General features: G+C 35.6%; 1 protein-coding gene across 5 annotated transcripts in view; it reads right to left on the bottom strand.

Annotated features, from left to right (window-relative positions):
* Positions 1–8,507: 8,507 nt before the first annotated feature.
* The window catches only part of BRIP1 (BRCA1 interacting helicase 1), a 73,574-nt gene continuing 56,127 nt past the window's right edge, over positions 8,508–25,954 (bottom strand). For 3 of the 5 annotated variants that reach the window (XM_040618565.1, XM_040618574.1, XM_040618592.1), the window contains 5 exons: positions 25,335–25,447; positions 22,888–22,970; positions 20,913–21,239; positions 19,341–20,171; positions 8,508–16,165 (listed from right to left, as the gene is read on the bottom strand). In XM_040618565.1, the coding sequence (XP_040474499.1) occupies positions 16,107–16,165; positions 19,341–20,171; positions 20,913–21,239; positions 22,888–22,970; positions 25,335–25,447 (1,413 nt within the window). In that variant the 3' untranslated portion in view covers positions 8,508–16,106. Of the gene's footprint in view, positions 16,166–18,577; positions 20,172–20,912; positions 21,240–22,887; positions 22,971–25,334; positions 25,448–25,954 lie in introns of those variants that run through there. The other 2 variants (XM_040618583.1, XM_040618603.1) reach the window with 2 other exon arrangements.

Genomic DNA, 25,954 nt, shown 5'->3' with positions numbered 1-25,954 from the left:
AACACATAGCTGCTGAACTAGAAAGCAAAATTGTTCTGGTGAATTTTAATTTTAATATTTTGAAGTACTAAACAAAAACTGTAAAAAATTATCATATTGCATTTAGATTCATTTAAACAAAAAAACCCCAAAGAACTGTGCCTGGTTTATTTAGCATCTAATGAGCGTTCTTAATGCAAAGGGGGAAAAAAAAGTTCTGTGCAGGAATCCTAAAAGAGCAAGTATCAAAAAACTAGTGAAATGTGCAGTCCAGTGAAAGGTTCAGCATCTAATGATAACAGCACAGCAGTGAGTCAAAAGCAAATAAATCCTGCTAGAATGAAAAATCAATGAGCTTTGAGAAATTCGGACAATGAAAAGGTCTCTCTCCCTGTGAGATCAAGTGGAGCAGCCCCATTAACAGAGCAGCAGCCATCTGCTTTTTCCTGCTTGTTATGTACTGTACAACCACTCGTGCTACTTTCTCCTTCATACAAGGACATCCACAATTGACCAAATAGGCCCAAAACCTGGGGAGGACATAGAAGGGTGCCAGAAAACAGCCTTTAAAATGAAATCAAAACAAATCCAGCACAGTACAGAAATCAGAGAAACAACCCCTTGCTGCAGACGCTATCTCCAGTGCCAGGGAACCAAAGAACCCCTGAGGCCCCCAGCCTGATGTACATCCCATTGAGGAAACTGACTGTTCACACACAGAGAGATTCAACATTTGTGTAAATTCTTTTGTAAGAGTATCTGACACAGCAGCGGGCAAAAAGTTTAAAGAAGCCAATGTCAAAAAAGCAAGATTTCCCTGAATGCTGCCGAATAAACTTTGAGATGAAGGACAAATTTTTGTTATTGACAAATGCTTCTCTTGACTTGCCTCCTCTGATTACCCACCATGTTAGTGTCTTGCTAAAAGCAGGCTAAATGTTTCTAATAGAAAGGCTGAAATACATACTGTGGAGGAAGAAATTTTATGAGACAGACCATGTAACAATGTGGCGGTAGATAACACAAACTTAAAAGAGAAAGGAAGTAAAAATTCCACTCTCTTGAAGAGAAAATTGGCTCCGATTCATTCCCTGAAGGTGACATTCATAACAAAATCCAAAGCAACAAGTGGTTTGGATTTGGGGTCTGTTTTATCAGCTGATAGTTGAAATCTAGCTGTAAGAAAGGAAACATTCTGGTTCCATTCATGGTAGTTCTCTTGTTGCTTTGCATGACTTTCAAAGCAACAAAATAGCTGGGAAATAAATTAATAAAAGTTAAAGAACTACTCAAATTAACATTCAGACATCTGCATTTACCAAAACACCCAAAATAAAGCTTGGTTCTTAATCACAGTCAATCATGTGGACAGTGCACTGCAGAAGAATGTAATGAGTGTTTTGGCTACAGCACTAATTCTTTTCAGTGAATAAATACATTTGCTTCAAAAGTAATGCAAAACATAGATACTCCTTTCCAAGCTCCAAGTGCCTTCTCTTCTTTTCCCTTATCCTTTCTGAGGGACTGTATTTAATGGACAAACATTGCTTCAATTTAGTAGTCTTACAGCTAATTAAGAGGGTATGCTAGTTCTTTACCACTAGAATTCAGATCTGTTTCTCTTCAACAAACTGTATTCTTCAATACAATTTATACTGAAAGTATGGTACGAGCAGACTGACTTTATACAACGGCTCTCAAGTTTACGACATACAAAAAAGCATTTTTCTCTATTACTATAAATTCTAATGATTTAATATTTTTTTTTTAGTTCCATTGATGAACTTGCATATACAATATTGATTAAATCTTTTAAAGGTGTTAAGTAGTGCAATGCATCAGAAAAAACAAATCCTATCATTCACCAGCTTGTGGTATACTAGTTTTATGAGTTAAAACAAAAATAACCTTTATTTACATATATTTTAACATTCTAGGATATTTCTGGGGAAAAAAATTGGCATGGAATATATATGTGCATCAAGCTAAACGGTATTTTACAGTGACAAAAGGGATGACAACAGTTCAAGAGATATTAACACCTGATTGTGTCCCAGAAGAACGAGGTGTAATCCCTTGGTAGAGTGGTTCAAACAAAGTAAAATTTGCTCAGAAAAAAACACCGAACTACTCTGTAAGCTACATATTTCTTACTTTTATAAAGAATGTACAGTACTATCATGGCTTACTACTATTTCTCAGATGATTTCCAAATGTTTCATTACTACATAGTATGGGATACAATTTCTGATCCAGCTGCTTAAAAGAACAAATCTAACAAAGAAACTTAATCTGAGCTAGACTTGGCAAATTTTCCAGAAAAAAAGTAGAATGATGTTTTGGAAGCTGCTCAAACAAAAGCCAAAATGGAAATATGCCTCTTTCAACCATACCCTAGGCTGCTGTTAAAAATAAAAGGACACTTACAGTTTCCACAAGTGTGAACTGCAGCTGAGGTTTATAAAATACAAAACTTATATGTCAAAACTGCCCAAGAATAGTTCTTTACTTTTATCTAAAGCTAGACCAACTGTTTTTTTCACTGCATTAACAAAAAAAATATAAAAATGAGAGCTCTTGCATATACATGAAAGATCAATTAGAACGAAAACTATTTTTAAATGATTAAGTCTTCAAAAATAAATTGTGGAAGCATGTAAATGGTAGAAAACTGACACAGGTCCACCAAGCAATAGTAACGCATGCTGCTATATAAACTTTAATCTGCCCATCTCAAGGCACCTAATGGACACAAGCTAAATACACACAGAAGTTTTTTTTCCATCTATGTACTAGGAAACCGTAGGACAGAGAGCTCAAACATGTTTGGAGTTACGTATGATTTACGTGAATTCAAATGTGCTGAGGTATTGTTTTATCTGAGAGCCTTGTTCCTCCCCTGAAGAAAGATGCAGCTAAATCTTTGTATAGCTACGCATCTATCTATAAACACCATAAAAATCTTTAAAATCTTAGCCAATGTTTTTATTATTATTATTTCAAACCCTTCAGAGAGGAGAAAGAACCAAATTTATCCTTGGCTCCACTTACTTTGGGCAAAGAATTTGGCCAAATGTTTGTATTCCATCAAGAGGAAGAAACTATGAAGTTAAACAATAAAAATAACCAATACCATATACAAATTACATATGGAAGAATGGTGGTAATTGTCTGTCTTTCCACCCCCCTACCTTATATTATTGCGGTATGGTTGCAATTTAAGAACTAGAAAAGTTCCCAAACTAGAATTCCTACAGTGAACTAGCCAGCCTTAACTACTACAGAGAATATCCTTGCGCACTGCACACCACAGCCTGCGGCATCCGATACAACCGTGGAGTTTAATTATGTAAATCTATAATAGTATATTCTTGTCATATAAATCAATTCTATTCTAATTTCCTAGAAAAGAGGAATGGCTTACAGAACCCAGAGGTATCTGATTTAGAAAACATCTGCAACAAATCTAATTCACTCTTTCATTCTACTGCAGGCACTTGGCTCTTAAAGTGTGAAAAATGGCTATCACTTAGTAAACTTAGTGTCAAACTACTTGAAAGTACAGTCACTTTAAGAATAAAAGAAAAGTTAAATTACAAATGTTCTTACCTTGACTAGAGATTTACATTTTACGATAAAAGAGAAATATACAAGGAGGGAGAGTCAGTATACAAAATTACTGATGAGAAGTTTAGATGCATCTAGTGAAAAAAAATTCTATGGTATTTGGATGCTTTAATTACTTCATCTATATTTTAATTACATAACAAGGTACAATAAAGTACATTTTTTCAAAAAGACATTAATATAATCATTTATACGCGACATTTAGACTCCTGTCAGTGAATTGTGGAGCTTTTCATTTTTCCTGTGCATGACTGCTATTCCATTTTGAATTCACACCCACAATGGCCAAGACATTTCCCATACTGATAACAAAGAGGGGTTTTGTTACTGCTGATTGAGGGGTCAGTGGCAGCTGCACTATGTGGCTGACATAATCAGTATAAAATACTAGCTTGCAACAGTGGCTGCTCATTAGAATATAAAACAATCAGAATGTTGAATCTGTAATTTCAGCAGCTGCTACTGTACATTTTCCATAACTTTTAAGCATCAGCTGTCAGTGCACTAACTTGCTGCTTCTTCACATCCCAGATCTCGTTTTAGCAACAAAACCCATTTGTGGGATTCTACCATGGGATCAGATGCCTGAAATGATCCAGTATAAAAATAATCCCACAAAAATAGCAATATTCTTAATCCTAACCATTCCAGAGACGCATTTTGCAATGCAGCTCCTCAAAGAGTTGCCTTAACGTACAGAGGAACAGACCGATGCATAGATTGAGACCCAGGAGTAGGGGAAGGACAGAACCTTTCCAGCTCAGGCTTGCCTTCAAAGCCAGCTTCACCTGCAAAGATGATCTGAGTTTATATGCACAAAAATTTATTTTTGCACCAATAGAGCACTACTGCAAAGGCAGCAAGCGAAATGATTGCATTTTGCCACTCAGGACTTCAGCAAGCATTGGCCTTGTCTGATGAAAGATCACTCGATTATCAGTACTAGGTAGACAATAAATCACAGCACTGGTGACTGTCTCAGCACTTTGGGAAAATTTTAATACATGTTGGGCAAGCCTAACACTAGTTTTTGTTTCCTACATTGTTAAGTTTATCTCTCTTTAAAAAATATTTAAATAAATTATATATATTTTAAAGCAAATTTCAGTATGCTGGAATTCAAGCAAGCCTGATGACTAACCTAGCAGAATCTTTCTGGCAGACAGAATGCTAGCACGAGTAGGGAGGCACGAGATAAATCAATGCTTCATTTATGTTATTAATCTATAAAAGTAAAAAAACCCTACATGAAATGGCTCTGGAAGCCCAGCCTTGAATTTAAGAAATACTTAGCTTGTGAACACCAAACTCTTCTTTCTCTCCTGCAGGCAGTTTCTCTCAAAGACCACTTTTGTGCAGCCCCCACGAACCGACATGCTGTCATGTGTGCCTGCCAGGCTCACACCCAGACTGGTCCATTTTACCAGCGCAGTCCTAAAGTGACAGAGCACATGATTATGGATCTAGTACCACATCTGAACGGCAATAATCTCTCTCAGTACCAATGATAAAAAACATCCTCAACTAAAAGACCATCCTGGTAAAACCATATCATATGAGATGCAATGAAATCATTGTACAATACTGAGGGGAACCTATGCATCTTGTCTCTAACCCAACAAAGGAAAGAACCTTCCAGGTGGGAAAGATAACCTACTAGTACATTTACTGGCTTCCCCAACCACTCTCACTCTTGTCTGGATTTTACCTCTGCTGACCAGCTTTCTCACTCACGTTTAACACCTGACAATCAGCAAGTTCTATCAGAGGAGACAGAAAGGTGGCTGTCATCAACCTACTGAAAAACTTTACAGATAGTATCTTCTTACTGACCCTCCTAATGACACCTCATGTGCATGAGGACATTTATGATTAATGAGAATTACACCGTGGAAAGAGAAGAAATGGTACTTTTGAAATTTAAAAATCAAATTGGGTAAAGACTGTAAGTTGTACGATGAGAACATCCAGGAGAAAGAATGGACTCAATCTAGGAGCTGGCCTCATTCCCATGCTTCACACACCAGTTTCTGCATCCTTCCTTGTATTGGGTTTACGGGGCAATACACTCCTTAACTAGTTACCCCTTCTTGTCAGTGACTGTGGAAATATACATTTGTACAAGTAAACTTTAAAGTATCTGGTACTATAATTCAAGAGAAGGAAAATTCCTATCTTAAAAAAAAGCCATCAAAAGCACTAGTAACTGCAAGATGGCATTCATAGGTTGACACGTATTTCCCACTAAATAGGATTTAGTTTCACTTAAATATAGCTCTCAAGGAATTAATTAAAGAATAAAATATTCAGTCCCTGATACCTAGAGCTTTTAGCCTTACCAAAGAACATTGTAAGCATGGGTATGATGATAAACACATGGCAGATTTTGCAACAACAGCATGGCATAGACTAGTATCCAGAGGGATTTGCTGAAACACTGTTTAGCTTCGTCCCAGAGTTATAAACCCATATTTCTTCTTCAATAAGGCCACATCTTCAGCAAACAACAATATTCACAAAGAGTCTGCAAACATTCTTTTAATGAAAAAGCTAGTGGCAGCCTGCAAGTATTTTCAGAGCATTTCATACAATTCAAACAGCAGCGTCAGCTGAAAACAGCAATGACCACAGTGAGGATCGCCTCACAGAGGGAAGGAACAAACGCATTTTTGGCCAAGTGAAAATAACCATATTCAACATCAAGCATAAGAGTAAAGCAATTCAGACAGATAACTCCTGGGAGACAATTGATTCTGGCACCAGCAGAAAGAAGCTACATGAAAGACCTTTTCCAAGGTCATCTGTGGCTCTTCCCTTCTGACAGTGTGCACTCAGACTTGCTGAAATTAATTATTCGATTTAAACTTAAACTCAGGTAAGTTCCAATATCCCCTGGCCTGTCAGTACGTTATTTCCTGGAAAGTCACTTATGCACGTGCTCAAGAATTGGTGTGGTGGGGGTGTAGTCACCTGTACGAAATAAAATCACACACTGAAAAACACACAGATAATTAAAATCGGTAACTAAACAGAACAGTTAAACTCAAAGTAGCAGGGGGGGAAAAATTCAGAGCAGAAAATGCCATCTTAGAGAAATAGAAAAACATGGATTGTGAAGCAAAAGGAGAAGTGCAGTGCCAAACCATTCCAGATACAAGTCCTTTTCAGCTTGATTTAACAATTAGCTGCAACGTTTATGTACGCTTGTATAGAAAGGAGTGAGTTTATATGCACTCGTATTATTTATGGTGTGCAATATTATCACTGAAAACTTGGAAATTATTTATTAAAAATTATGATAATCACGGTTGCAGAACCCCTGTATTAATAGTGTACCTATGCCTGTTCATAGCAATACATTCCCAGACATTTCAAATAATCCATCAACTATTTTCAATTAAGTGACTTACCAAGTAAATATCCATATGCCCAAGAGCTAACAGTGCAGAGAATTTGGTCTCTGCAGAACAATTTCATTCTGATTTTTTTGAAGTGTAAAATATGTCTGCCCTTCGTAAATATTCAGTAATGATCTGTTCCATGTTTAAAGAATATTTTACATCTAGCATGCTCTATTTCTTTTAGCTTATCTTGTATGAAGCTGCCACCATATTTAAATGGTGGTATCAGCTGACATAGGCAACACTTTAACACCAACCAAATGCAGTTAGACTCTAAAATTATTTAATGTAAGTAATGTCAGATGAATGTTATTATCCTCCTAAGTTCAAGATAACCGTTTCAATGCTCACATATAATAAATAATTGCCAATCACAAATACTTTTCTTCAGAAATAGTCACTATATTGTTTAGGTTATATTGTCAACAATGGTAACGTTAAGAAAGTTTAAGCTGATGTAATGGTTTTCATAGCATCTTTTTGACAACAAAGCTTGTATCTAAGATCTGACCACTCACAATTTCTAAACCAGATTATAAAGCTAAATCCATGCAAACCCTTAATGGATCTGGATTTTATTTCTAGCGTTGCAAAAACTTCAGCTGTGGCCAAGTCTTATCAGCTACAGTGGCAGACAGATTACAGAAGATGTGCCATGGATAAGTATGAAGCACTACCAGCTTAAACCAATTACACACTTAGCACAAAGTTGCCAAACTACAGATGAGTGCCAAATCCTAACATGTAATTTCTATCATGCTTACAAATTTTACGGAGAATCATACTGAATAAAAAGCCTGTAAGAAATGCAAAATATAGCTGGGAAAACATACGGTAGAAAGAACACTATTTGGAAATATGCAAGATTTTAGTGGTGTTTAAGTAAGAAATCTACGAACTCAAGAATTACCATTGCAGAACCTACAGATTTTTTTACTAGAATCCACAGTTCGAGCTTGCTTGCATTCATTCATTGGCAGGCATATCTATTAAATTATTTGCCAGCTGAGAGTCATTTCTTTTACAATAAGCAGCATAGTGAGAGGTAACTACAAAGCAATCCGTATCTGTCCTAATTACTCTTTACAGGCAGGAAAATGTGTGAAAAGATGACTCTTTGGTGATTTACTTCCTCTGGTTTACTTGTTTCAGTACTGATAACCTGTAGCTTCCGATGGCCTTCTACAGTGCTCTTAAACCATATGAAAAAAATCCAGACAGACAATCACTGTACAATTTAAGGTACGTAATTAGCAATTATTTCATGCACACTTCACAATAATAATCTGTTATGTACCAAGGGAAAGAAACATTAATGAGCTACTTCTGGTGCTGCTCTGTGTACTGTGTTTGCATAATAATGAGGTCCAATCTGCTGGAAAACACATAAAGGACAAATTAATAAGGTCGTCATTTTTGTCTAATGATGCTTAATACAGTTTTAGCAATCTGCTCAAGACAAAAGACAGTCACTCAGACATAGCCGATTATGCATTCGCGTGGCAGATGAAATCTTTATTAAACAGAATGATGAATCTGATTAACATGCGATAACAAATATACAGTCTGCGAAAACGACCGTGCCACCTCCTGCAAGCATCCCTCACGTCGACTATTAAGGCTTTACTCAGATTGAGGTCAGACTGGTATTCCCGATAGGCGCATTAAGATAAAAGTTTGCCAAATGTGGTAACATGATGAACAAAACAATATCCTGTTATATAAAAGCTACTGTCTCAACAGCTGACTGTCTAATCAGTTATAGCAACAACTCCCTAATAAGTTTAAAAATTTAATTGTCAGTTTCGTTCACCTTTTAATATACAGACAATTTATTACATTAGCTAAGCTAGATCTTAAAGCACCCTGAATCCCGCACATTAAAATACCAGAATATTTTTTCTAAGTTCCGAAGTACTGTCTTCTATAAAGCTGTTGCCATTTCACAAAGACAAGTGCAAACAGGAATATACAATATATAATTCAGGGTATTTTAAGGAATGTGAAAAATAATTTGTATACCACTGATTTTGCATAATGTCTGAATAAGTTAATGGAGGTTTCTAGGTCAATGACAAACACGTGATGTAATTGAATTTGTAGAAATGTAGCAGTAAATTTAAAAATCTAATTTCCAATATAAATGTATAATTGATAAAAAAGTAGGTTAAAAAAATTTACAGAATGTAATTTGTTAATCACACCTTAAATTTAAGTCATGCAAATAGTGTTGCCTCTTTAAATGATTACCAAATCTAGAAGTAAATTACAGATATTAAATCCAGTGATTCTATTTTAAGCTTGCTTTGCTATAGCAATGTGATTTCTGTTAAATGAACCATTCCTTTCCTTCCAGAATCAACTGTACTTGATTTATAGACAGCACATGACATGAAGTAATTTAAGATGACATATGATACCTCATGACAATGTACATGATTTAACACAGGGTAGGCAGCAGTATAAACTACAATGTTGATTTTATCTCTACAAATATGTTGCTCAACAATAGCAGGATCTTTTATTCAAGAATATATAACTGGGAGCTAAAACTGACTTAATCACAGCTTCTACACTTTAATGCATGTGTGTTTGCTCTGGTATATGATAGCATATAATAAATCACAATTTCAAACTCCTTTGACTCATTCTACATGTCTTCATTTACATTCATATATTCCCAATTACACGAAAACAATCGCCATTTGATTTAAAACAAAGAGATGATAAAATTAAAGTTGAATTTACCATCAATCATCCCTAGTCCATTCTACCTTTCTAAATAAGTAGTATTATTTTCTCTCTCTCTCTCTCTCACACACACACAAAATAGTAGCTTCCTTCCTCACCCCTACAGCTCTCACATTCAAGTCATGTGGCATATTAACCCAGTCATAAGGCATCCAGTTTGCAACAGATCCAAAGCATAGATGCCAGTTCTGACAATTGTTTCACAGGTCTGTTGAAGATGATGGGATATTTTTTCCCCCTGAGCCTCTCTCTTGAAACAAAGACATGCATTAAGAGATTAGATGTGTCTCTACCGAAAGCCACTAGCTTTCAGAATGACTCTCCAAAGCCAGATGTGGTCTTTTTTAGCCTATGTTTCTCTTCCAGGCCTTTAAGTTTACCAAGATTTCTTTCTAGTGGGTGGAAACAGAATATAAGAAAATAATAGGAAAGGAAGAGACTTACTCAGAAAACCTGCAACAATTAACAGTGTCTTTCTAGCTAAAAGAAACAGGAGTAGTTAAATCTGCAGGCAGGCTAAGAACATAATGCTTGTTTATTTTACACTAATAAAACCACAACATTAGATTTAAATCTAATACCAGCTGATTACACACTGTACCTGACGCACCTGGGATGAAAGACAGCCCGTTCCCCTGTCAGCTGCCTACCTAGCTAGCAGTATGAATAAAACTGCTGACAGTGTTTGGTTTGCACAGCCAGTCATGGGAAGCAACAAAGAAGTGGAACACAATGCTTCTGACTTCCTGGCAGTGTTACAGAGCCCCTTATTTTAAAGGTATAGAAAGAGACTGTTAAGAAGATAAAACAAAAATATAATTTCATTATACTGCAGAGGAACGCATTATTGCATATTCTTTCAGTATAAATTCCCTCAGTGTAACATTTCATTATCTTCAATATAAAAATGCTAAAATACCGTGAAATCTTGGTAATAGTGTTTGAAATACCAGCATGCACGGCGTATAATGGTTCATAAACTTTGTTCCATCATCACTCTGTCATATAGTGCATTTCAAATACCTTGTACAGTTGATAATGATGCACACAGGCCAAAACATAAGGATCATATTCCATTTTTGGCAAAGTTTTAGTCTTAAAAATCTCTGATTGAATTCTATTGTATTTATATCCACAGTATAAATGCAGGAAAATTCAGGAAAGGCATAGGTGTCCTAAGGTTACTTGCACAACTCATTCAGGATGGAGCCTCACCCTCTGCCTTTATCTTAAGCTTAAGGCACTACTAAGAATACAGTAAAAATACCCACAGCTTTCTCATCTAGATTTCAAAGAGTTCTATTGAGAATTTAGTTTGCTAACATTGTTAGAAATACAATACCTACAAATAAATTTCTTCCTGTTGACTGTCAGACCTTGTCCATGTTCATCCATCAGGTTCTGATTAACACTTTTTTTAGTGCCAGAAATAACATAAAACTAGATGTTTGAAAATTCAAATCTGACTATACCACTTGCGGAAATATGTCTTGCCCTATTTTTCCTTTCTTGAAAGACAGGGATCGCTATTTTCCTATCCCTTTTCATAAGACGTAATACTATAGACACTGCATCAAATTATGTATAGACAATTACAGATATATTAAGTGTCCTGAACTCAGCTCTCATCTATAATTCCAGATCTCTGTGGTAGAAGTTAGATGAATCATAAACAATTCATTTAGATAAAATAAAATTTTCATTCTAACTTTACAGAAATAGTATTTTAATATTTACTATACAAGCCATTCAATTCATTTTAATATACAAAATAATTTGACTTACCCATGACTGTACTTTATTATTGAAATGAGTAACCTCAGCTCCTATCAAAGGACACGGAGAAATCGACTGAATGACACAGCTCCTGCATTGCAAGTAACTTGTCAGAGAAAATTCCTTCTCATTCCAAACAGCATTTAAAGATAAACTGGCATTCAAGTCTTTCAAAAAGAAAGAAAAAGTGTTTTATATAGGCATCGAGAGATATTTTAAAACAGACAAGTGATCACAAGTTGCACTTCAAATTTCAAAATGTAATGCTCTTGTTCTGCCAGACAGTAACGTGGTAAAGAATGTTTACTAATCTCTGCAGTTGTAGTAACTTCTAGAATAAAGTCCTTGTGAAAAAAAAAAAAAACCCAACATGTATTATTAATTGTGCTACCCTAACACCAGAATTGCCCACGTATGAACAAATGGAAGTACTTCACTTTCGGTTTCTGTCACCTGAAAGCTGCTAAAGGATTAAACAGTTCATGGTCTGACACCAGGAACCATTTCATAGCAAATACACTGCTTCTGCAAAGCCCTGCTTGAACCACGGGGGCTGCTGGGTCTATGCCTCCAATTCATGGATTTTAATTTGTTATAAGAAAAGTAAATGATTCTGTTCTCATTATCCTTACATTTTCTTTTTGATCAGAGTACTATGTAAGGGCCCAAGCAATTTGGGAGTGGAGGGTAAACTGGTATGCATCTTCAGTGTTTGGCTAAACATGCAGAGCCCAACAAATCTCAGCGGAGTTCTGCCTGCTTCCAGTCAACCGTAAATTGTGTGTGGCACTCCTTTTGTGTGTCAACCAATTCTCTCTCAATTTGATGGTTGAGGGAACAAGATGGCATCTCAAAGGAAAAAATCTTTCCATCAACTTCCCAAAAGGTCAAAGGCAAAGGCTGTAAGTCTTGTGAATAGGCCAGTCAAGAGAAAACAGATGTATATAATGTATTTTCTCGGCCAAGGACAACTGTCAATATCCAATTCTCTGTATTTCCAGTTTCCTGAAAAAAACCACTGACCCACATAGTTTTGCTGTTTATCTGCTTTCTAGCCAAACGCTGTGCCTCGGACAGTAAGCTTCTACTGCCTTCAGCTTCCTTACTCCATAAAATGGCCAAACTCCTCCTCATAAGCTTTAAATAATGTTCCTTGTTTATTCAAGGTCAAAGATAGTATACAGTTGTCACTAACATCTTTCAGCACAGTAGTATCACTTCTATGTCTGATTCACCTTCCAAATATTTCCTGCAGTTTTCAGAAACATTCACAACCCTTGGCAATGGGACACAGAAATACCAGTATCATTGAAAGATCTGGTATTTCCATTCAGGAAAAAAATAATTTCATTTACTTTAAGAAATAAAATTGTTCCTTTCAACAAGCTATGAAAAGGAAAGATGTTCTTGAAGGAGAAAGCAAATAACAAGAGCATTGCACCCACATGGAGTAAAGAACTACCAGACTTCCTTCAAACTTACTTCAGAGTGAAGTAGGAGCAATGGAAAGGTGTGGAAGTTAAAGAACAATGCACTCAACCACCACACTGTGGCAATAAACAAAACACTTAAACAAACTATCTCTTCAACAAAGATGTAACGAAGCAAGATGCTGAGAGATGAAGATCACACAAAAAATGAAGTCAGAATTACTCATCAGTAGATGGGCAAAAATCAATACCAAGACCCTCCTGACACAAAAAAGAAAAGTGTTTGCAGCAACTACACTCAGCCAATTGCTAACAGAGAAGAAAACAGGCAGAATGCATGGTTTGTAATATGGCATTCCATGTCCCTTACAGGGAGGAAACTTCCTATGAAAAAGCTTTAGTACAACTTCGAACATTCTACATAACAATTTAACAAAAGACAGGTTATAGTCTTTTTGAAAGCTCACGTGTTTCTCTTGGCTTAAAAATGTTTTCCATTAAAAGTATCTGCAAAACCTGTATAGTGCTATTTTGGAGGCTACGTGGGGCAAGCGACTTGTACTTGTCCTCTCCACAGGAGGAGATTTCGCACATAGATCAAGAGATAAAAACATGTTACCAAAATCAAAAGCATCTGCAGGAAATGAAAGAAAACAATGTGTTGTATATAATGTAAAGCTAAAGGACTTGACAAGTGTTAAGTGCTATTTATCAGTAATCAGTAAGATTTACCTTCATTTTTCACTGGCATCTGATACACCTTCAAAGTTTCTTTAAGATGACTAAGACTTGCAGCATCTGAGATGATCAACATCATATTATCATCTTCTGAAATGGCATCTAATTCGCACATACAATTACCAATGGATTCTTTACTCCTTATATTAGTATTTCTGAAGAGTTTCCAGATTATTTTCAGTTCAATATTACTGTAGCAAGTTTTTCTCAAAATTCCTATAATTTAAAAAGTGGGGTATAAGACTTATATATACATGGCTTTGAATACAGTACTGTTTGAACATTCTGCAAACTTTCCACATTTACAAGATGGTAATTTAGGCCCTGATCCAATACCCACTGAAGTCAGTGAAAAGACTTCTATTGATGTAAATGGACCTTGGAAGAAGGCCTTATTTAAATTTTTTAACGTGTTCAAAATTTACTTTTCAACAGATAATTTTCCCCTTGCTATTACTCCCAAACTGACCAGTGAGTTTGAATCCACTTTGAATAAAGTCATTTATTTTTCATTTTCTTCAAACTGTGGCAGATTTTTTAACTTTCATCAATCAACTGACATCTGAGATTCAGTTTAAACAGCATAAAACTTCTTGCTGACAACAGACACCTTGGTAACTGTAGGCATTAAAGTACCTCAGTGATTCAGAATGCTTTCATTTAACACAGTGATTCCATTTCACAGATTTTATACCAAACAGCAAAGTTATGATGATGCTGATAAATTAAGGAAATGGATGAAAGTCTACTGATGAGATTACATGAGTCTTAACGGAGATTTGTTATGGTTGCTCTGGGAAAACAGAAAGGCAACAAGTGGCCTCCATCACCTGGGCTTCCCTTTACCTCTTTCACCTGGACTTTGCTAGCGGGCATATGATTTTAAAAGGTCCAGAAGCAATAGGGGTATCTCCCACTCTCCCTCAGGCTCTGCCCTGGTTTGTGAAAGAAGAGACTTGTCCTTTCTTGATTTCATCTGATCCAGATAACGCCTGGTCTAGTTTTATGACCTAATGCCCAGTTCAGCTACAATGGAGTCCTGAGCCGCTAGCACATGATCCGTGCCTACGAAGCCTGCCGTCCCTCCCTTTCATTGCTGAAGAGGATGATTTTGACAAGGTGGTGGTTTGTTTTATTTTTCCTAGTGTCACTTGGATACTGGTTGATGCTTATTTCATCACTTAATGAGCTTCTGGGGAGGTGGAAGGGACCTTAGAGAAAAGGAGGGGATGTTTAAGGGTCCGGTAAGGAAGGGGCTGCCATAAACAAGATTCTGCACAAGAAACAGTTCCCTGCTCTGTGTCTAATGCACACCTCTCCATCCCTACCTCCATATCATTTCTAACACCTCCTAAAAATGTAGCATTCTGGCTTCCTTTCAAGGTCCTGAGACATACTTGCAAGGCGCACAAAACCAAATGTCTTTCACCTTCAGATTTCTAAAACCGGGGACCAGTTAAATCCTCACAAAATTCTCCTGGACAACAACATTTTATACATTGTTTAAATGTACTAAGCATCTATATCTAATTGTTTCTGCACGTAACTGACGAGAACTAGGTCATTACCACACATGGCCCAGTAGCCTGAAGATAAGCGTGCATTTTGAAAAGTAGCAGTTGTTATTGCCATTAGCAGCTTTTAGGCCTTCCCAAATTGAAGTGCCTCACCAAAACGTTGAGACAATTTCCAAGCACATCTAATCCACATTTTATGCAATGGGTCAACCAAGGACTAAAACCCAAACTTAATTAATACAAGGTAGATTACACACTGAATAACAGTGTGATCATATGGTTTTTCAGTAAAACTTCTGATAGTTTCATTAGAACTTGTATTAGATTCAGAGAGTTACTGTGCCAAGATATTACCAAACTTCCAACAGCAACTGGTAACAAATTAACACCTAACCTTTAGAAGGAGCACAGCCCCACAGCCCGGTGAATGGGCCACTATGTTACAAATAATTTCTCTCACCCTCCCATAATGACTGGAGCAGTTGCCTTCAGTTAACTCTTAAATGCCAGTCAGATTCCCATTGTACTTCAAGATAGGTCTGTGTACCAGGGCCACTGAATCAAGCAACAGAAATATGCCAGAAAGAATAACTTATTTTCACTGAAATAAATAATAGTAACTTATTTTTCACTGAAATGACAAGCAAAAATAATAGCTGTGTTATTGTGACAACTCATTCTCCCCAAAAAAAGATTTTCTGCAGGTCGCTAGTACATTTCTAACAACTTCTTTATCTGGTTAATCTCTCCACTGGATATAGCAACCAATTATTCTAAAATATCCCTCCAGTATCCAAAACTGGAGAGGTAAAAGGATGGATTCAAAATCCTATCATGCCCAGCCTGAAACAAATGATCAGATCTTACCCTCTGCTTTTGGCAGTATTTCAGCTCCACAGACAATACAATAAAGTCCTTTCTTGCAAGGCTGGTGGTGGGTTTCCTTCTAACAAGACAATATACAAATTCATATAAGTACTAGTTGGCATATAGTAACTACGCAGACTGAAGCATTTAAATATAAACACAAAAAAATACACCAAAACTGCTTCAGAGAAATGTATTACTTACAATGCTCGAAGAAATCTATTTGAATTAATGTTTATCATTTATATCAGCTAATAATTAAAATATACAACATGCTAAAAATGCTGAACCTAACTTAAACAGTAATATCTTCATACAAAATATGAGGTATAGTGCTCCAGGCTATCAAAGATTTTGTTTGGAATTTTGCAAAGGAGCCTAGGATGATAGGTGCTCAACCCTCACTGAGTTTCAGTACGGTTATATTCTTACAATTTGTAACTCCTGCCCTAAAAATCATGTACTAACCAGAAACTGGAAGCACTGCTTTTATTGAAACAGGAATCACATCTGTAGTAAGTTAGGAGCTGGACTCTATGGGCAGTCCGTATCTGCAGCTTCTACCTGTGTTAACAGGACTTGCAAGACATTCAGAGCTTTTGATTCCCATGAGCTAAGGTATCTATCAAATGTGTAAATCACAAAGCTCTAGAGCAAACCACGCAGACCGTGAATAAACTATTTAATCTGTATTATTTCACTTACAAGATTACACAATTATTAATTACAATTCTACAATTATTTCCCTTGCAACTTAACATTTAACAGCAGCGACTGCATAATAGGTACTTTATTCCATCTGCATGGTACCTTTCTCTCACAGCTGTAGCCATGTTCCCTAAGGGTAGCTTTTCTTCGTCTGCATTGTCTCTGAACTCTCAATCCTTTAATAAATTTAAGATTTTATGATTATGTTAGACAGAAGTTCATACCTAACTATTATATCAAAGTATGAGAGGAATTTTCAATAATTTAGCTTTTATAGATTTGGGAAATCCAAACAAATAATTCTAGGAAAGTTAGTACACTGACTTCACTTCCCTTCTATTTGCAGGCTGGGCATCAGGTTATTTAATTTAATACTGGGAATCACCATAAATATATTAACTATAAAGAATATACTTACTACTAACATATTTAATACCATACGTAGTTAAAGACAAATTAAGACTGAATTTTCACAGCTTTTACACCAGAAGAAACTGTCCACCACCCACCCGCCAAAACCCAGCAGTAATACAAAGGATTATTATCAGTCAGTTGTCCCAAGCAACACAGCTGTGGTCAGGATTTGAGTTTAGTGAACTCGTGGATAGACACTTGTCAGGAAAAATCTAGTATCTAGTAGACCAAATGCTGATATTTCAATAGAGTAATTTTAAATATAAAATGTAGATGTTTTAAATTAATTCAAAATATCTGACGTGAAGGCCATGTTTTAAAGGATTTCTAATCAAAGCAAGATGCAAAAACACAAGTTCAAGAAAGGAACAATCTGCTCCAGATAAGGAAAGGAAGATGGATTTTCTTTTTTTTAATGTTACGGATTTATAGTCAGACAAATCTTCTGAAAGACAGGAGATAGTGGTCTATGAGATGAGCAGACAAGCCACAAAGCTTAAGTGATTTCTATTATCTATTTAGATACACATAAACATAAGAAGTGGTTTATTACAGAAAACTCATTTTAAGGAAACTGAGCTATTAGAGGCTCATGAGAATCGAGCTGATCAACTCTGGGGAGCGTAGCTGCAACGCCACCTGCCATGGGCTGCCTCAGGATTTGCTGTGGGCTATGGGACAGTTCTAGTCCAGAAGCCAGTTACAAACAGAACAGCGCCTACCCTCCTAAGTCCTGATATTCAATCAGTTACTTAAAACTAAAACACTTTTCTCTTTAGATGTGTCGCATGTTTAAATTGCTGTCAATATTAGAGCTTGCTCCCGCCCTATCAACTGGTTCAAAACCACCAGCATCCAGTGACTAAGCAAGTACAGGGAAACCTAAACCAAGAAAACATGATCCTTATGTGGCATCAATATAACAAAAAGGTTAATCACATGCCTTATACTAGGGACTGCAAGATAATGCTCATTAAAGATATTCAACAGTATTCTTGCCATTCTTGCCAACAGAGTATCTAATTTTATAAAGATGCATTTATCGTGTAAGGAAAAGACAAAAATTTAACCCTATTCATATCAACACATTCACAGCTCTGTAGAGGTGGACATCAGCATGTTATTTAGATGATCTTCTACGGAAAATGACCAGTTAATAATTTAATCTCTGTTATCAGTCAAAATATATAAATACCTATGAACTGATCTTAAGGTAGTAGAAATCCTGCATCTTCATATTAATATATGATAAAAATGAACAATCTTTTTCTGAAAAATCAGGCATAGTATTATTACAGCAACATCCTAGCTGTTTTGATCGCAGTAAATGAAGGAAATGTTTAAAACACTTCAAAAAAAGAGACTGAGGAAGATTTAAAGACCTTTATGTACAAATTTACATTGTTATATATTGCATAGAAAATGTGTTTGTAGGGCATACAAATGAGTACATGTTTTGATATGAATACATACAGGAACTGACCAAAAGAAATTAGACCCACTCACAAAAAATTTTAAAGCAACTCAACTTTTATATAAAACAAGTATGAGACCTCTGAAGAAGCCTCTCATCATCATCTGAGATGACATTCTGCCAAAAGAAATTTGAGGGAAACTTCAGTACTGAAGATAACATGTATTTTGGTGTCTAGGCTCAATCTATGACATGATCTGCAAAGATGCCGTTCCACATGTTTAATTGTAAAAAAACCCTAACAAATGCAGAAAAACATAACTTGATTATATGGGTGTTTTGCTTTCTGAGAACATCCCAATTGTTGGATTGTATTTAATGGTGGATTAAATCTGTAAGAGACAGACCTCCTCAGCCTATAATAAGTTAAATGCTACTTGGGCTTCTATTTAGACTTTCCACATAAGATGTCCTTTTCCCCCACAGTTAGGATGAAGAGTCTCCATTATATCTATAAAAAACTGCATGTTGTGTAATTTCCACAGTGAAAAACCAAGAAGTGTAATGAAAAATCCAATCTGTCAGCAGCATATATTAACTGAGAACTACAAAGCCATCACCGCCCTATAGCGAGGCTATGTTGTACAGGCTGCTCACTACATTTCCTATAGAAGCTGTGACTACATGCTAGAATAGTTCAGTAGAAACGATGACACACCTTTATTTCGTGATCTGGAAAGATTGATTTTCCGTTTTTTGGTGTCCATCTCTTGAGATGCTACCTGCTGTGCTTTTATTTCATGAGTCATCTCTACATTATGAACTGCACTAGTCTTACTACACTCATTTTGCATTATTCCATGTAAATTCATGCCTCTGCCATCATCATCTATTTTTTTAGTCACACTTTGAGTTTCCGAGGTGTTAACTGCAAAAAAATCATCAGCAACTGTGGAGTTCCCACATTCAATCTGATTCTCATTCATATTACAGGTTTGAACCAGTGGTTTGATTTTCTGCTCCTCTGATTCTACATCATCATAGAGTTCTGGTGTGTAGTAGATACTCTCATCCTCATCTTCAGCTTCTCCAGATATGTTTAACATTGAAAGTTCAGATTTCCCTCCTGCTGAAGGAAACTTACTGCAGGGCTCATCTTGAAGCTGTAGCTCATCAGAATGCTCTTCAGCAACTGGAGCCTCAGTATCTTTAACTGAAAAATTAGTTGTTTCGAAACATGATTCTGGTACACGTTTATGTTCTGAAACGAATGCTGACGGGCACTGGTTTACACTATCAATGAGTTCACCGGCCATATTCACATTCTCTTGTTCACTACTAGCTGGGGACGTGCTGTTCTTGGCTACAGGCAAGGGTGTTGAAGTCAGTGGTTGAAAGCAGCAATGTTCTTTCATATCATCATCATTAGTCCAGCCATTCTTTTTCTCTCTCTCTAATTTAGTTGCTGGCCTTTTGGGTGTGGAATCCAAATGTTTTCTTTTTTGTGTTACATGGCAAGAATGACTCTCCACATCAGCTTTCTGGCCACCTGCAAAAAATCACAAAACATTAATTAATTGTATGTGCATTCTCCCTGTTGATTTACAGCACGTTTAGCACATCAAAATTACCATTGTTTAAATTAGGTTTACAGTTATTTTATAACTCATTAAGATTCAATACAAACAAAAGCCTAGATGTTACAACTATCTTTGCACGTGAATTGTCTTAATTAAATCAATTCATTAACTGGCATATGTAAAGTTAAAGTATGACTGGATTTTAAATTTGTAGGGTTTTTGCTATTGTGCCCTAACATTATTTACATCTTTCTTGTCTGAAACGAAGTCATAAACCTTCCTAAAATTTAGGAATGGACATATATTTACTTGTAAAGCTGGTACCAGAAGAGATTATGTGAAAGGAGTTTTACAACATCTAAACAACAGATGTAGCTTGAACCAAGGCACTCATCTTGCAATACTGCTAATCTTTATGTGTTTCAAATATATTTTAAGTTATCTTCATAATTTTCAATGTTAAAAGAAATTTAAGTGAAAACATTTTTAACTCTACTATGATATTATCAAACATCATCAATTGTTTTAAGACAATGAGATGGAATAACAATCTTAAGTCTGTTGAGCACAGCTCACACATATTTGGGAATAATTATAATTTTGCACCATAGCACTTCTGTAGTTCTAAAAATAACTTGTTTCTTACAAAAAAGATGCAATTTCACATTTAAAATTGTTAATTAAGTGTTTTCCACAGGAAATTAACATACTTTGTTTCATGGTTGCCCTGACGTTACTTGGCTGATTTGATGCTGCAGGATTAACTGAGCTGATGGTTGTAGTAAAATTAATTTCTGAAACCAAATTTTGCTCTTCACTTTTAGCAGGAACATCTGGCGACAGATGAATAGTTGCCTCCAGCTGAGAGGCTTGTGACAGGTCTTTTGAATTTGAAGGTACATGGAGAAATTCACTGCTGCACTGTGATGAACTATCGATGTTTTTCTGGTTTCTTATAGCAAACGCATGCAAGGATTCAAGTGCACTACCAAAGTTTTCATGGTGTTGGATTTGTTGACGAATCCATTTAGATAATCCTAATGGGAAAAAAAAAACCCCACAACAGTTACTGTAAGACTTCATAATCTAAACCAGGTATTTCATATCAGTAAATAATACCCTAATACTTCTATGTATGTATAGGCAGATTCATGAAGATTTCACAAGTTGCTCAAGAAAGATAATGCACGCCTTCCTTTCCAGGGCTGGGAATTTGATTTTAATCAATGGTAGTATTTTCATGAGTAATGCTAATAATATTCTTTTTATTTAAATACCTTTGCCTTTTTCACTAATACTTTTTTTCAGGTTCAAACTGCTGCATTGCAGAAACATCATTATACTACTTTTACACCTGTGTGTTCATTTTGCTTGTTACCATAAATCATTAAAAAGCAACTTACATAGAGTACAGCTACTTATCATCATACTGACAGGGTCTGACAAAAAATTAGAATATAATAAAGCTTTTACAACTTTATTTCAGATTAAGTAACAATAACTCAGATATTCAGAAAGAATTGCAACTGCCCAATAGCTAAAATACAATATGTTCTTACACAGAAATAATTTTTTCAATTGTCAAATACCAGATATCTTGAGCATAACAGCTGTTTAGAAGACGTTGGAACACACGAGAGTGCAATAAAAACTAACTTTCTTGATTTTTAAGAAGAGTTTTTAAAATCTATTTAAATATTCTTTTAATATCAATTAAAATAAAACAACAGAGAACTTGACTTTTCTGTGAGGTTTTACTTTTTAGAAAAAGTACTAATCTTATCAAGTCTTGAACATATAGTTTATTTGTATTACTACATGAGCTACTTCTGTTTACTTAGGTAATTTAAATGTGTGTTCAGTACAGACAGACCAGACAAGCGGTTTGACTTTTACTACAGCAGCTGAGCTCCACCTGCTGACTAGACCGCAACAGCAGCTCCTTACATCATCTTTTTGCCGGTCTCTTCTAAACAGGGAACAAAGATACATAATGCATTCTTAAGAAACTCCTTTTTTTCCCCATTTTTATTTATCAAGGTAGTGTGCATGACCTGTTTTATTTTATCTGTATTTCTAGCCAGTATAAAACTACAAACAGAAAATACTTCTTTGCCTATTGAGCATTTGGTGGTGTCAAATGACACGTTTTACCTCTTCTTACCTAAAAAGCCAGAATGTTAAATTCAGACTGCTAAACCCTAATCATTAAAGTTCCCTATAGGCATAAAGTATACATCCACTAGAGACTTATACGAAGACAAAATAAAAATCTAGTAATTTTTAATATATACATTTATACACACATACATATACTTACATTATACATATTTAATATGCAAATATTAAGAGTCCCCAAGTTTTTATAGGTCCCATTTTAAGAAAGAATTCTCAAATTCTGCACACTGAAATGTCTATATCGTTATTTATATATCCAAAAGGGAAAAGAAGTTAAATTGATTGAACATTGGTACCCACGTGTTTCAGTGTATTTAATGAAATAGCAATAGACCAGGGTACAGCTTAGAGTTTTCAGTCTCAACTGCAGAATTGCAGTTCAATGGATATATTTCATTATGACTTTTCCCTACTCACTTGTATTTGTATAAGCATATTTCTGCAATCTTGATTTTTCACTATTTGTTAATACTGGGAACTTCCCCAGAAACATTTTTTAAAGCTTACCAGTTATGTACTTATTAGGGTTACTCCGGAAGCGGTCATCAACTAAAATAAGAGCACCCCAGTCATTTCTATGTCTTATACACCTGTAAGAGAGCAATAAAAAAAAGAGTGTATATATCATTAGAGTGCATATAGTAAAAAACTGGAGGGATGAGACAACAATGATTGCAATGAGTCAGCTAGAATATGCAAAAATATACATGAAGTCTTTTCCTATTGTCTTGCACCAAAAATTGTTTTGGTTCTCACAGAAGCTTAATTTTCCCTAATTTCTTTAATTTACTACACAAAAAAAGGTAAATTAAGAAAAAAAACCAACACACACAAATATTCAGCAGCTAATCAAACCGCATGTCATTTGTTTTCCACTCTTAACTGGGTAAATACTGAAAGGAGAACATGTGAAAGTGGAAAAGAAATTGAACTGATGTAACTGCAAGCAGATTTTTAAACAACTGTGCACTTTTTAGTTTCTAAACCACATGTTATTCCTAACTCAGTGTAGAAACAAAATGGGTAACATTACAGGTCAAAATTGGGAGTGACACCATTGAGTTCATTATTCAGTTGTTAGAGGCCTACAGAAATAATCCAACAGTCACTTTACACGCTTTCGTATTATTTTTCATGTTATTGGATTTCTATACTGCCTGCCAAAAAAAAAATCATTAAAGAACTGTGATAACATAAATGAAATATGGAAAAGAATCTGCCAGTAGTAGTTTAGGATTATCATCTCCATTGTATAAGAAGAGGACAATTTTTGAAGATTATGTTTACAAATAAAACCACAAATATATCAGAGTCAGGGCTTAACATGGGAGCCACAAGACCAGCTTTCCAAAGAAATATTATTTATTTATATTTGAAGTCTCTCCATAATAAGAAAAGCTACCAACGTATCTGCAAGAAACAGATTTCTTCCAATGTCTCATTTTTTCATCGCTTTAATACATGTTCTTTTAACTTGCAGTTTAAATGAATTATGCCCACTGGAGACATATCCCACACTTTCAGAAAAAGTGGCACTGCAAGGAATTCATAGCATGATTTTCACCTGGCCACACACATCATCTGTTGTATTCCCACAGGCTGCTATTTCATGTCATGGACCTGTGTTACTACACATAATGTAACAGCACTAAATTAAGAGAAAAGCGCCAGACTGAAGACTGTCATGCTTCTGCACACTTCTATCGCTGCAGGCACCTTCCCAGTAAGAAGCAGCTTGCCTATCTACTATATAACTTAGTATCAACTTGGTGGACTATTCTGGTTTTATAAAAATAGTCATCATGCACTGTCATCCTTTGCCAAATCTCAGTTCAGTAAGAGGTTACTTGAATGGTATTATACACAATTTATACATTTACGTCAGAATGGAAGTCTATTTTCTCCATTTAAGTTTTGACTAGCATAATTTCAGTCAAATGAAAAATCATACAAGAAGCAATTTTCACTAAAACTAGACTTAAGTTAAAACTCATTTCACAGTGACAAAACTTCAAATTCATTTCTTACTATTAGCATTCCACAACTTTCTTAGCTTTTTCTCAACAAATTTTAACTAATGCTTTCACTCTCCAAAGAGGAATCTAAGAAATCAGACCTGTATCAACAAGAATTTACCATGAGATTTTACTAACATGGGCTATTTTCTCTCAATTTTCTTTCTAAACCTTAATTTATGTCATCACATTTGTATTAGGTCTAATTCTAATAACAAGAGTCTTCCGACTGATGTTTCTCATTTATAAATCTGTGCCTACCTCTGTGTATCTATGACAGAGGTATGGCATCTATGACAGATATGGATGACATAGCTATATTTATCTATGTATATGACAAATTTTGTTGGAGAAGGATGAATTAATTCTATCCAGTTAATAAAATTTGGTGGGAATTTTCTCATTTGAGAAAGTAAGCTATACCACTTCTAAACCTGGAATGAGATCAGTGAGCATGATAATTGAATTGACCTTCTGCAAAGGTCTGAGAAACTCCCCCCATCCCCCTGCTATTTCTCCCTTTCAAAAATACTTGTAGGTTAAACATCAAACAACTGCTCCGAGCCCACCAAGAGTGTGAACAATTAATACATTTGAAAGACTGAAGAGTTTTAATTTGGTTTATAAGCTAAAGAACTAGGTCTCTGCAAATGCTTTCCTTTCTGTGTATCTGGACTACAAGCAATAAAACCTGCAACAAAACTAAAGTGGATTCTGAATGTAAGACAAAAACTTTAAATTAAAACAATGCACAAATGCACGACAGACTGAAAAGTAGACAGTTGCCAGTACAGAACAGTTAAGACCCAATTTCTGTAAAATGAGGTTTTTGGCCTGATTTATCCCCTTCACATTAACAGTGAGGAATTAATCCTTAAAAATGTCACAAAAAACGTTCTATAAATATATATTTTTTTAATCATGTTCTATTTATCTCACCTTCCCAGGGCTTGGTTCAGAGCCCTATAAGCTTGAATTTCATACCACTGACTCCCTGGTAAAAGGCCTCTTGTATTTTTGTGCTGGTCATTGTACTTCCTCTTTAATTCAACCTAGGAAAGAAATAATAAAATATTGTTTTTAATAATGATGTTGAAAAGGAAATATTCTAAAACGGGAATACAAGCAAGTGTTGATTAAATAAATGAATACATAAAGTGTGCTTCAGTGTTTCAACTCTGTATTTTGCATACTGACCAACTTGGCTTTTACCCTTCTGAAGTTATTCTTAAGATGTGATCTATTCCAATAATTTCTATGTAATAACACAACAACCGCATGCTTACCCAAATCTCTGTGCTAGCAGGAAAAAGATAGGCTGTTCACACAGGCAAAACCCCAGATGCAAGTAGATGAGCTAACTAGACCACAGTTTTATTTGCCTATCTGGAAGTAAATGATACAATGGCGATCTTTATCCTTTCCTTTGTCACAAATGCTGACTCCTAAGGTATTACTGGGGCCAGACCATACTTTTCTCAAATGAGGGTTAAGCAAATATAACCCCTTCTCAGGCGTTACGTTAAGTAAGTACTCTAAGAGAGAGAAGGGCCTTGCCA

This window comes from Falco naumanni, chromosome 1 (assembly GCF_017639655.2).
Source record: "Falco naumanni isolate bFalNau1 chromosome 1, bFalNau1.pat, whole genome shotgun sequence".
Taxonomy (NCBI): Eukaryota; Metazoa; Chordata; class Aves; order Falconiformes; family Falconidae; genus Falco; species Falco naumanni.
The sequence above is the reverse complement of the archived record's forward strand: the minus strand, read 5'-3'. Positions and strand labels throughout refer to the sequence as shown.